The sequence below is a fragment of the Tursiops truncatus genome, chromosome 15, assembly GCF_011762595.2.
Source record: "Tursiops truncatus isolate mTurTru1 chromosome 15, mTurTru1.mat.Y, whole genome shotgun sequence".
NCBI lineage: Eukaryota > Metazoa > Chordata > Mammalia > Artiodactyla > Delphinidae > Tursiops > Tursiops truncatus.
This window is the reverse complement of record NC_047048.1, coordinates 21,377,083-21,390,544: the sequence shown is the minus strand read 5'-3', so window position 1 is coordinate 21,390,544 and position 13,462 is coordinate 21,377,083. Positions and strand designations below refer to the sequence as shown.

The 13,462-nt window shown below is 45.9% G+C and overlaps 1 protein-coding gene across 3 annotated transcripts in view; it reads left to right on the top strand.

Annotated features, from left to right (window-relative positions):
* EEF2K (eukaryotic elongation factor 2 kinase) overlaps positions 1–13,243 on the top strand; it is a 63,441-nt gene extending 50,198 nt beyond the window's left edge. For 2 of the 3 annotated variants that reach the window (XM_033840278.2, XM_073792215.1), the window contains 3 exons: positions 3,187–3,311; positions 7,213–7,391; positions 9,125–13,243. In XM_033840278.2, the coding sequence (XP_033696169.1) occupies positions 3,187–3,311; positions 7,213–7,391; positions 9,125–9,234 (414 nt within the window). In that variant the 3' untranslated portion in view covers positions 9,235–13,243. The remainder of the gene's footprint in view (positions 1–3,186; positions 3,312–7,212; positions 7,392–9,124) is intronic. The other variant, XR_012326081.1, reaches the window with a different exon arrangement.
* Positions 13,244–13,462: the final 219 nt, after the last annotated feature.

Below are 13,462 nucleotides of genomic sequence, written 5' to 3'. Positions count from 1 at the left end.
AGATGACATCGCCGAGCACGGAGTTGGAGGAAATGCACCACAGCACACCGTTTCCACATAGCATTTCCATCATGAAGATTCCACAGACTGGTGGTTCTCCACGAGTCATTTTGCCTCCCCCTTCTCCAGGGGACACTTGGCAGTGTCTGGAGACATCTTTGGTTGTCACAGCTCTGGGAGCGCAACTGGCATCTAGTGGGTAGAGGGCAGGCATGCTGCCAAACATCTACAACGCACAGGACAGTCCCTGCAACACAGAATTATATCATCTAAAATGCCAGTAGTGCCAGGGTTGAGAAGCCCTGCAATAGATATAAATAACCTCAAGAGGACAGACAACAGTAAAACATAGTAAAATAGTTAGGAAGTGATGAGCTTTGGGTATTTGTTACCTTTCATTTAATTGTAAGTTTACGTAATTTAATTTCTAATAATGGCTGTGTTTTACGACTGGCTTGCTTTCACATCGGTTCTCACAAGCCTGCAGAGCCGGCTCCAGCGTACCCACTGCGTTTGGCCTGTTCTCCCAGCATCTGGCACAGAGAGGACACTCAGAAGGGTTTGAGGCCTGAATAAAGGAATGCCAGGGTCCAGGATGAGTGGTTAGGGGCCAGGACTGGGGAGACCACTCTCGCTGAGACTCCCTGGTAACTCTCCCTGTGATCTCAGGCTGTTTGCACCAGCTGCACCCGAGCACCTTTGTAAAGGGATGTAGAAGCTATTTCGGTTTTCTCATCTGCAGGTGTCCCAAACTCCTTTCCCTCCAGGACAGAATCTGGCAGCAAAGAAAACCATGGCCACATGCCCTGAAAGGCTGCTGGCCCATCTCCCGCTTTCCCCAAAGCCCCCATTCTTAGGACCTTTTCCTGTTGTCTTGCTAAGACATTCGTTTATCCAGCACATGCTTTTTGAGTATCTCCTACACTCTGGGCACCGTCCTAGGTTCTTATTCACAACAGCAAACTTTTCAGGCAGATAAGGTTGTAATACAGATAATAATTAACAAATGAAAATATTTCCAACAGAAGTAAAAATAACTGACCTTCATTGAGCACTGCCTGTGCCAAGCATTGTTCTTAAGTGCTGGGGGGAAATTGTGACAGAGAGTGAGATCAGGAGGGACTGGATACGGGCTTCCCTGGTGGCGCAGGGGTTAAGAGTCTGCCTGCCAGTGCAGGGGACACGGGTTCGAGCCCTGGTCCGGCAAGATCCCACGTGCCATGGAGCAACTAAGCCCCTGTGCCGCAACGACTGAGCCTGCGCTCTAGAGCCCGCGAGCCGCAACTGCTAAGCCCGTGCACCACAACTACTGAAGCCCACGTGCCTGGAGCCCATGCTCCCCAAGAGAAGCCACCACAATGAGAAGCCCGCGCACCGCAAGGAAGACCCAACACAGCCAAAAATAAAAACAAATAAATTTAAGAAAAAAGAGTGGATAGGCCTCTTGTTATTAGGACGCTGATTCCAGCTGCAAGAGAGGCTGGGAAATGTAGTTTTTAGCTGGTTAGCCATGTGCCAGCAAAAATATGGCAGAGGAGAACGGATATGGCAGACAACTGGTAGTCCCAGCCACACTTCTTGAATCCTGAAGGTCGAGAAGGGCCTCATAGGCTGATAGGAGGGCTTTGGATTTGTCTCCGAGTGAGATAGGAAGTCTTAGAGCAGCTTTGGTAGAGTAACATGACCTGACCTGGGCTTAAAGCATCTCTCTGGATGGATATCGGAGAAGCAGGATGGAAGCAGGTGGGAATGTAGAGTAGTGCAGCCACTGTGGGAAACAGCTCCTCAAAAGGCTAAACATAGAGTTACCCAGCAATTCTACTCCTAGGTATATATATCCCCCCAAAAGAAAAACATACATCCATACAAAAACTATGCACACAGATGTTCATAGCAGCATTATTCATAATAGCCAAACGGTGGAAACAACCCAGATATCCGTCACCTGATGACTGATGAACAGATAAACAAATTGTGAGACATTCACACAATGGAATGTTATTTGGCCATAAAAGAGAATGAAACACTGATAGAAGCTGTATGAATGAACCTTGAAAACTTTATCCCAGGGCTTCCCTGGTGGCACAGTGGTTAAGAATCCGCCTGCCAATGCAGGGGACACGGGTTTGAGCCCTTGTCTGGGAAGATTCTCACATGCCGCAGAGCAACTAAGCCTGTGCGCGACAACTACTGAGCCTGCGCTCTAGAGCCCGCGAGCCACAACTACTGAAGCCCGCGCGCCTAGTAGAGCCCGTGCTCTGCAACAAGAGAAGCCACTGCAATGAGAAGCCCACGAACCGCAACAAAGAGTAGCCCCCGCTTGCTGCAACTAGAGGAAGCCCGCGCGCAGCAGCGAAGACCCAATGCAGCCAAAAATAAATAAATTTATTAAAAAAAACTTTACGCCAAGTGAAAAAAGCCAGTCACACTAAACCACATGCTTTTTGTTTTGTTTTGTTTTTTGGCTGAGCCAAGCGGCACGTGAGATCCTAGTTCCCTGACCAGGGATCGGACCTGCGCCCCTTGCAAGGGGAGCGCAGATTCTTAACCACTGAACTGCCAGGGAAGTCCATAGACCACATGTTATATGATTACATTTATATAAAATGTCCAGAGTAGGGAAATCTCTAGAAACAGCATGTAGAGTAGTGGTTGCCTAGGGCTGGGCGGGATGGAACAATTGGGAGGTAATGGTTAGGCGGTATGGTGTTTTGAATCCTTCTTGGCTTGATGAAAATATGCTGAAATTGATTATGGTGTTGGTTGCGCAATCTGTGATTATACTAAGAACTATCGAGTTGTACGCTTTAAATGAGTGAGTTGTATGTTATGTGAATTATATCTCAATAAAGGTGCTAAAAAATGTAAAAAGAATTGGAAGCAGGGAGCCCCTGCTGGAGGCGAGAGATGATGTGGTCTCTGGAGGAATCAGAGCAGATAGAGGAGAGCGAGCGGGAGTGAGCTAAGCTTCCATTTCTCCCTGCCTGATGGGAACCCCCAGGAGCTCTTTGCAGCAGGGGAAGCCCTGTTCTCTTTCTCACGATGCGCAATTCTACAGCAGCCCCAGCCTGGAGCTCTCAAAACAATTCAAGAAACAGGGAAAAGATTGATGAGTGAGATCCTGGCAGCCCCTCCCGTGTAAGCCTCATTTCCTTTTCTCTCCCTGTCTTTGGTTTGTGTTAACAGGAGACAGAAGAGAATAAAACCAAAGGATTTAATTACTTACTGAAGGCAGCTGAAGCTGGCGACAGACAGTCCATGATCTTGGTGGCACGAGCCTTTGACACTGGCCAGAACCTCAGCCCAGACAGGTACTGTGGCCATGGCTCAGGTGACACTGGTGGGAACCTGGGCTGCAGGTGGGAGCTTCCCCTCCGGTGTTAGGACAGACCTGAGTTCCAGATGTGGCTCCCCTGAGTACCAGCCCAGTGACCATGGGCAAGTAGTTTTACCTCCTTGGCCTCAGTTTCTTCACTGTGTAAAATGGAAACGATTATAGAACCTGCATCCTAGGGTGGTTGTGTCTCATTGTATGAGGGTTAAATGAGATGCTGCCTTTAATCCTCACTGTGCCTGGCACATACAGTGAGAGATAAATGGCATCTTAGCCATTTCATGTAAAGATTTGCCTGAGAAAGAGTTTGAAAGGATATGTAGCATCAGGTCCAGAGTGGTGGTCCTTAGATGTTAGAATTAGGGGTGATTTTAATTGATTCTTCCTACTTTTATTTTTATTCTTACTATTTTTCACTTCTGAGAGGGAGGGGAGGGAAGGAAGCAAGCTCTAGGGGAGTTCAAGCCTGGTGTGAGTTTTCCAGAGCGGTTTTAAGACTCCTGATGGCTACAGCCCTGCAGGTGTCAACAGCTTTTCGGTTATCCCTCTGGCAGGGGTGCCAGGACTGGACTCGGCGGTGGGAAGAGAGGAGAATGGCAGCTTCATCTCGGCTCTTTGGCTTGGCCAGTGGGAGGTCCCAGAAGTCCAGGAGCAGAGGACGGTTGGGGGAATTGAACTCTTAGCGGGACCCATTGCTCACCCTCTGTGGCTCCCAGTGGATCTCAGCTTCCCCCTGTTGTCCTCAGGTGCAGGGAGCAGGGTGGGCACATTCATTGTCTAAACCTCCAGGATGGGGGCGGTTTGGCAGTTCCCTCCTCTGTGGGTCAAGTTTTCATGTCCCTCTCACTGGGTTTAGAAGGAAATTCAGGGCTGTGGGTCTGTCATCTCAAGCTCTCAGGGTCTAAAACGTCCGGATACATGACATCCTGCCTGAATTACATGTCATGCAAACATTTGTCGGCTACCTACTGTGTTGTAACAGTAATGCTCCCCTATATTTGGATGCACTTTCATATCTGTGATTTTATTTCACCGAGAACTAGAATTGGGTCTCCTGCATCTCTTCAGGCCCAGTGCTTAGTGCAGGGCCCGGCTCAGTAGTTGTTTGAATGAATGAACCAACACATCTCTTTGACGCAGGCAGGGCAGGCGTTTGGGGGCTTATGTTATGGATGAGTAAACTGTAGTTCTGAGAAGTGAAGGGCCTTGTCCAGTAGCCAGCAAGTAGTGGAGCCACAACGTAGGTCTTTTCACCTCTCCTCCAGCGGACTGTACATTAGCCTGCTTCTTAGGGACTCAGAATTACACTGGCGTGGAGGGGAGGTAAACAAAACAGACACGACACAATTGTGTCCGATCAAATGCCAACATCTGTGGTGCCCATTGAGTGCAGTGGGGAAGCACCACCGCATGGGTGTGGGGAGCTGGAGCTGGGCATTGAATATCTGTATCTGAGGCCCTTAAAAAAAAATCTTTGCTGTATGTGTTTTCTCTTTATGTCCTCTGTCTATGTTCTCTTTTTAATTTGAGACAATAGGATTTTTGGTTTTGATTTGTAAGAATTTTATATATATATATATATATATATATATATATGTATTCCCCCCCCCACCACCACCATGTGGCATGCAGGATCTTAGTTCCCCAACCAGGGATTGAACCCATGCCCCCCCTGCAGTGGAAGCGTGGAGTCCTAACCACTGGACCACCAGGGAATTCCCTGTTAAAAATTTTAATATATTAAGACTGTTAACTCTGGTATATGAGTTGGCTTTTAAAAAATTTTCTGAGATGGCTACCAAAAAAAAAAAAAAAGATAGTGTTAAGTTTTTTGAAAAAAAAGGCTTCCCTGGTGGTCCTTTGGTTAAGACTCCGCGCTTCCACTGCAGGGAGCATGGGTTCGATCCTCGGTGTGGGAAGTTCCGCATGCTGCAAGGTGTGGCCAAAAAAAAAAGAGAGCTGGCTATCATAGATTTGGGGGGGCAGGGGATGGCACATGTGCCACACAACGACCATTGTTTATTGGGTCTGGGGACATGCTGGTTTTTAATATTTTGTAGTTAAATCTATCAAGATTTTCTTCTATAGCTTCTGCTATAGTCTTTTTCTTACTCTTCTTCCTCATTCCAACCAGCTCCAGCCTCTTCCATTCAGGGAGCATTAATTGAGGGTCAGCTATTTGCATTTTAAGGGGTTTTGATACCCTTAGAAGTTACCATCTAATAGGACAAGGAAAAGTCATTGGAAATTGCAAGGCAGGGTAGACATGCTAATAACCACTGGGTGCAGAGCTGGGTAGGGGTGGGTGGGAAGAGAGTAGGCCCTTTCCCTCCTTTTACATTTAATGTGTTGGGGGGATTCTGCCTTGCCCTTCAAGACTGGGGAGGGTCAAAGCTGAAAGAAGTGAGATCATGTAGTTCAGTGGCTTCCAATCCACTGTTAAAACCCTGGTTTTTTGGGTGTGTCACCAGTAATTTTCAAATAACTTCCCTTTTTTATAAAATAAAATGGAGTCAGTGTTATCTCCTGACACCATCCTAGCCAGCCACTTCAACAGACATTTAGAGAGGCTGTGCTGTTTGCCAGGCCCTGGGAATGCAGCAGTGAATAGAACAGACAAGGTCCCTACCTTCTTGGGGCTTATGTTCTAGTCAGGGAAATCATAATAAGCAATTAAGTAGGTAAACAGGAGATGAACAGATTGAGGTAATTATAAGAAATAGGGTGTTTGGGGACAGCATCGCTGAAGAAGTTGAGCTGAGGTTGGAGAGGTGAGGAGCCAGGTATGGGAAGAGTTGAAGGAAGGACGTTCTAAGCAGAGGGAGCAGCAGGTGCAAAAGCCGACAGGAGCTGGCGCGTTCGGGGAGGAGAACGTGACCCAACGAGCCGGGCACGGGAGGAGGTTGACAGGAGCTAAGACTGGAGGGTAGAGCCAGGTCCATATATATATATATAGCTGTCGCTCCTGGAACGTTTCATGAGGCCCATAGACCTTCTTCTCTGTGTCTCTCTTTGCTCCTTCCTGATGCACTCTAAATAGTTCCTCACATGTTTGGTAATATGCAGTAGTACACCCCAAGGAAAAGAGCCCACTGCCCTGTTTGCTCTTTATTCTGTATTGTTCAGATTCAGCTGGAACTTGAATTCAGCATACGCCCTTGGTGGTTTGGCCATTCATGTGCTGCAGTAGGAGAAAGGGTTGAGGGTAGAGGGCAGAGCCAGAAGAGGGAAGTCAGCTCTTCCGGGTAAACTCTGCATTTGCTGGAGTAGAGCTAGAGCTGGCCGGAAGAGGCAGAGCAGAAGATGGGGCTGAATGACTGCTGTGAGAAGGTTCTGGAGGCCTCGACAAAGAGTCCCCCACCCACCTTCTCTCCTGTGTGAGTCACAGGGCAAATTGGCTGGGATACCAGCCACTGCTAATGCAAAAATCACCCATACAGTGATTTTTTTTTTTTTATTTTTGCCTCACCATGCGGCTTTCAGGACCTTAGTTACACGACCAGAGACTGAACCTGGGCCACGGCAGTGAAAGCACTGAGTCCTAATCACTGGACCACCAGGGAATTCCCATAGGGTGATTTTGTACAAATGAGGAAAATGTTCCCCTTCTTCAAGATGCTCTACTTCCATCTGTTGGAAAATTGTTGTACTATCCCAATTTTTTTAGGGAAAACTGCTTGACCACTATTGTAATAAATATGTAAATCTACAATGTAAATGACACCCTTTAGATGTGGTGGCATTGGGTCCTATGGGTCCTGAGTCAGAGGTGGTGACCCCATAGGGATTCCTGACTTCCCCGGCCTGCTGATGGGCCTCCTCCTTCCTGCCTTGCTGCTATGGTAACTTCCCTCTTTTCCTCTGTGTCTCTTGGCAAGGTCCCAAAGCTGGCCAGAGGCTCTACTCTGGTACAACACTGCCCTGGAGACGACTGACTGTGATGAAGGTGGGGAGTATGATGGTATGCACGATGAGCCCCGGTACCTGCTGCTGGCCAGGGAAGCAGAGATGCTGTTCACAGGCGGCTGCGGGCTGGAGAAGAACCCGCAGAGATCAGGTAGGGCCTGGCAGACCTGCCCCTGGGGTGGGACGGTGCTAGACAGTGAGAGACGTAATTCCTGTCTCGCTGGGAGTTACAACAACATGCAAGACTGAGTCTCTTCTTTCAGTTCTGGTTGGGAGAAAGATTTGTACTGGCCCTGTATTTTTGCCAGGCTGGATACCCATATAATGCTGGCTTAGAAGAGGACTTTATGCAGTTGGTATGCAGACGAACATTTTTATATTTTAATAGTCAAATATTAGGAGTTTGGGAGGTTTGTTTTTAATTCACAAATTGAGCTGACATTTTCATAACATAAAATTCAACATTTTAAAGTGTAAAGTTCAGTGGGTTTTAGTATATTCACAGTATGATGCCATCATCAGCACTACCTAATTCCAGAACATTGCCATTACGCCAGAACGAAACCTGGTACCTGTTAGCAGCGACTTCCTATTTCCCCCTCCCTCCATCCCTGGCAACCACTAACCTACTTTTCATCTTTATAGATTTACTTATTCTGGTCATTTCATATAAATGCGATCGTATAATAGGTGACCTTTTGTGTCTTGGCTTCTTTCAAGGTTCATTCATGTTGTAGCATGTATCAGTACTTTATTCCTTTTTATTGCTGAATAATATTCCATTGTATAGATACTACATTTTGTTTATACATTCATCAGTTGATTCACACATATATATATATGAAATATATATATGTGTATTTATTTTTTAATTTTTTTATTTTGGGGCTGCATTGGGTCTTTGTTGCTGCATGTGGGCTTTCTCTAGTTACGATGAGCGGGGGCTACTCTTCCTTGCAGCGCGTGGGCTTCTCGTTGCGGTGGCTTCTCTTGTTGCAGAGCACAGGCTCTAGGGACGCGGGCTTCAGTAGTTGCAGCACGCGGGCTCAGTAGTTGTGGTGTGCGGGCTCTAGGGTGCGTGGACTTCAGTAGTTGTGGCGTGCAGGCTCAGTAGTTGTGGCTCGCGGACTCTAGAGTGCAGGCTCGGTAGTTGTGCATGGGCTTAGTTGCTCCGCGGCATGTGGGATCTCCCCAGACCAGGGATTGAACCCGTGTCCCCTGCATTGGCAGGTGGATTCTTAACCACTGCACCACCAGGGAAGTCCCTATATGTATTTTTTTAAATAACATGATAGACATACTGAGCTCCTGATTTCACAGGTATAGGATGAGGCTAAGTTTAAAAGTTATTTTTTAAGGTGGTGTAACAAAATCAAGCAAATAATACTGCAACTCTACAATCCTTTATTTGAAACTTCTAAATCCAAAAAGCTCTGAAAACCAAGTGTTTTTATATGTTTTGCACAAATTCATTTGGTGGCAAAACCTGTCCAGAACTGACGTGAGGTTGTTCATAATTTTTATTTCTTATACTTTATCTTTTCTACTTTCATATGTTCCCAATTTGCCCTGTAAAAGCCCTCAGCCTGATTCTCATTGGCTCAGTTGGAATCACCTACCCATCCCTAAACCAATCACTGTGCTTATTGAGATGGCTCACTCTGATTGGCTGTGCCTAAATGTGGACCACTCCCTGTGGCCTGGTGGGGAATGAGAAAGTGCTTTGATTGGCCAGGCTTGAATCACATGCCCACCCAGAGCCCCAACCAGGTTATGTGGAGGGAGAGGCAAGAAAGGGTAACCTCAGGGCGATCTTCTAGAGAGGGGGTCGGGGACACTGGGTGGCAAAAATAACAGGTGCTTCACCCCTTCACTTTCTTTCAGGCGACTTGTACACCAAGGCAGCCGAGGCAGCAATGGAAGCCATGAAGGGCCGGCTGGCCAACCAGTACTACGAGAAAGCCGAGGAGGCCTGGGCACAGATGGAGGAATAGCTTGCTGGAAAAATCACTGCCAGCCAGTCGCAAGCTAAAGGGCTAGGAGTGGGGGAAAGAAAAAGACTTCTTTACTTATTTAGGGTTGTTTTGGGGCCGGAGGAGGCAAATATTTTTAGTGTGTTGTAAATCAACTTTTGTATTTTATTGTTGACTCTTGAAAATGTCTTTGCTACCAGTGGAGACACTGCAGCTGTCCCCTAGGGCAGCATTTTGGGGGAGGGGGATTGAAAAAGCAGCCTAATGAACCAACATATCTCTCTGAGGTTCTTCTTCTGTGTTTTGTTGTTGTTATTGTTGGTTTTTGTCATGAGATGTAAGAAAATGTATCTTTTCTCTCCTGGATGGAAAATACTAAGGCTTTGCTCATCAGCCTTTTCAGGCTGGGCTGAAATCTCAGGACCACAGAGCCTGTGTTTCCTGAGTAAGGATGCAATGGGGTACAGTAGAGCTGCACGTTAACTTTCCATGGGGCATGTAGTGTCGTGACTTAGTGCAAAGCCTTCTTAGAGCATTTGGAAGTGTGCTGGCGTTTTTTGGTGGATGTGAGACTGTACATCACCCAGGCCCCCTTCTACCATGGGAGAAGACCCGCACACTGTTTTATTTTTGGGGGGGGGGGGAATCTTAGTTCCCCAATCAGGAATTGAACCCCAGCCCTCAGCAGTGAAAGTGCCGTGTCCTAACCACTGGCCCGCCAGGGAATTCCCATGTTTTCTAATCTTCTAGTTTAATGTCCTTCCTGAAAATAAGCTTATTTTCTGGAATACAGCCAAATTCTATTCTGAAGCATGCTGTCTACAGTGGGCTTTACAAAACAGGTTTGATTTTTCTATGCACACTTTTACTACCTCTAACTCCTGCATCAGCTACTGTGCACCTTTTCGGGTGCACCTCAGAGCTTTTACATGTAAGGACAGTGGCTTGGAAAGTTGGAGCCTGTCCTCCAAGCGGACATGTACCCTGCATTTCAGCGGCAGCATCCACAATATACTGAAGTACCCTTTGTACCGTATTCCTCCATATTTTCTTAGCACTTGGTGTTCTTATGAAGAATCCGCTCCCCAACCCCTGTCCTTGGCATTTTCTGCTTGAAGCTTTTGGTGATTTTCTTGTTTTTTTGCAGCAGGATGCTTTCAGCAGTGGTCCCTTGAGATTTGTCTAAGCTGTTGGAGAATGAAAGGTCAAGAACTATAAACACTCATTAATTCCAGTGGTTTCCCCAGGGCCAGGCTATGGCTATCTGTATTTAATGAGCGTTCTCTTTAGAAGGAATTCAGATTTAACACCAGTTTGATTCCAGTTGGTGTTTCAAATAGCAAAGAAAACAGACTGCTTTGATCAACCCCAAGTGCTACTAAAGCAGCCTCTCTTCCTTTGTTTAAAAATGAAAACATAAAAAAAACAGAGCGTAACATACAAACCATTCTTTTTTTTTTTTTTTTTTTTGGCCGCACCACTCGGCTTGTGGGAACTTAGTTCCCCGACCAGGGATTGAATCCGGTTCCTCCTGCAGTGGAAGCTCAGGGTCCTAACCACTGGGCCTCCAGGAAATTTCCATACAAACCATTCTTACCTGTTCATTAAGACAGGTGCTTTAGCATGTTAGTGTTAAGTACTGTGAAGTCATGACCCTGTGCATGCATTAGGTTCCAAAGTTCAGAGTGTGCCCTAAAGGAAAAATCAAGCAGAGTCAAAATTACCCTTGAAAAATCCTGTAGAGCACCGGTAAATGACAGTATCCCTGCTTTTGTATTTGGACTCATCACAACCAGTTTCCTTTAGAAGTTGGAACTGATCCCTTTTTCCGTTTGCACAGATCAAGTGGTTGGCTTGCCTTAAGTTGTTTGTGTGTTTTAAACCAGTGCATATAGTTAATTTGCATTTTAGAAGCAACTTTATTTTGACTTATCTCTTCAAAGGTGTCAAGCTTCATAAAATTCATGCTTTTGTTAGTTCAACCAGCCTCCTTGCTCTTTGAGATTTTATTATGCAAATCATTTATGTTCCCTGACTACCTGTCTCATTTCTTAGTTATATGTCAGTGCTTTCCTCTAACGCAGGTATCGGCAACTCTTTTGTAAAGGGCAAGATAGTAAATATTTTAGGCTTTGCGGGCCATATGGTCTCTGTTGCAACTACTTAGCCCTGCTGTTGTAGTGCAGAAACATCGGTGACCGATACCTAAACGAATGAGCATGGCTGGCGTTCCAATAAAACTTTATTGACAAAACAGCCTGCCTGGGCTCTAGTTTGCCAACCCCTGCTCTAATCCTGACTTAAGAGCTACTATATTAAACCCTGAGGTCAAGAGTCATCTCAATTTTTATTTTGGTCTCTAGTGCTTAAAAACAGTGCCTTAGCACAGAGTAGGCACTCAGTAAATTCATGAACAATGGAGAACCAGCCCTAGTCACAGCACTCACTCTTTGTGGCTCTGGTTCCTCCAACCGGTTAATGATTCCTTGTCTGGATTGGCTTGACTGGTCACCCCTGTAATTCCACCCACTCACATGGCCTTAATGTCAGGTCAGTCCCCTTCTGCAGGAGGCTGGGATAGCTAGGCAAATGCTTCTTTAAGGACCATTGAGAGCAAAATGATCTGCAAAATACTGAGATCCTTCTGAGCCAGCAGAACTTACTGCACTTTAAAAAGCTAGTTCTGTGCCTTCTGAAGCTGGTTAGGGCATCTTCTTTTTCCACAAATGCTAGGCATGCCAAAAAAAAAAGCAAAAAAACCCCAGGATATTCCAGCCCAACTGGGGAGCCATCAGAGACTCTTTTCAGGTGCAAGAAACAGGGGAAGAGGTCCAGGAGATTAGCAGAGTCGGGGATGTAATTTGCATCTTCAATCACAGATAGAGAATCCACGATTCTGAAAGGTAGACTCTTTCCAAGTACCCTGCTGGTTAGAGGCTAAACTGGAGCTAGGATTTGAGAGCTGCTTTTATTTAGAGGATCCTGGGAATAAAATTTAAAGTTAAACTGGAGTGTAATGTCTCTTTCAGTTTTGCTGTAGGTTTAAAAAGAAAAAGAGCAGCCTTTATGGATGTAAGTAGGAAAAAATCCGTAACCCCTGTGCACCTGGATATCCTTATCCCCTCCTCCTCACCTGAGGCCCTGTGGGAATTTATCATCAAATGCGACCTTGATGAACCAAGCCAGGTAAATTACTGTTGTTGCTGTTTTAGTGACTTCATTTCCTTTCGTCCCAGCACATTTGTCTGCAGTACTAGACATGTTTTACAAATCAAAAATGTTTACACGAGTATATGCAGCTTGTGTGGGGGAAAGGAGACAAAATATGCATATTCTCTGCATTTGTGCCTGTTACTCACTTTTCTCATCTCTGCGGTACCCCTTTAACCTAGACAAGGTGGACACTGGGTGGACCCAGAGAAGTGGCTTGCATTATAGATTTATTTTTGCATATATATTGAGTTCCATTTTGCCTTTCCAAATAAAGTGGTTTCTTTCTTTCTGGCCTCAAATTCAAATGTCTCCTGGTGGGCTTCCCTGGTGGCGCAGTGGTTGAGAGTCCGCCTGCCGATGCAGGGGACACGGGTTCGTGCCCGGGTCTGGGAAGATCCCATGTGCCGCGGAGCGGCTGGGCCCGTGAGCCATGGCGGCTGAGCCTGCGCGTCCGGAGCCTGTGCTCCGCAATGGGAGAGGCCACAACAGTGAGAGGCTCGCGTACCGCAAAACAAAACAAAACAAAACAAATGTCTCCTGGTAACACATGAGTGAAGTAGCTGGGTGGAGGTGGGGTGAATTGGAGGGCTCAGCCCCACCTGAAAGAGGCAGCCCAGATTCAGCTCCAAATGGTTGTCCCCATGGGGAGTGTGGGCCCAGTGTTGCCCCATTTTCCAATTTTTCAAGCTGCTGAAAATTGGATTTTTTTATGCAAGATTTCTTGATTTTTAACATTTCTAATAAATTCTTATAAAAAAAAGTCTAGATTTGGCACATACGTTTTCTGTTTGCTTTAAATAAAGGATGTGTACCTCTCGTTTTTCTTGTTTTTCTTATCTATAAAACAAATCTTTACCATTACATAGTTGTCATCAGTTTCAAAGAAAATGCATGTTAAAGATGCTTTGTGATCTAAAACTTAAGAAAATCTTCGTTACTGGTATGAGAATTTCTTTAAAAATTTTAATAATTTTTAGAAATTTGAACAATATACCGTAACTACATGGTATATTGAACACATATTTAGGTGCATTTG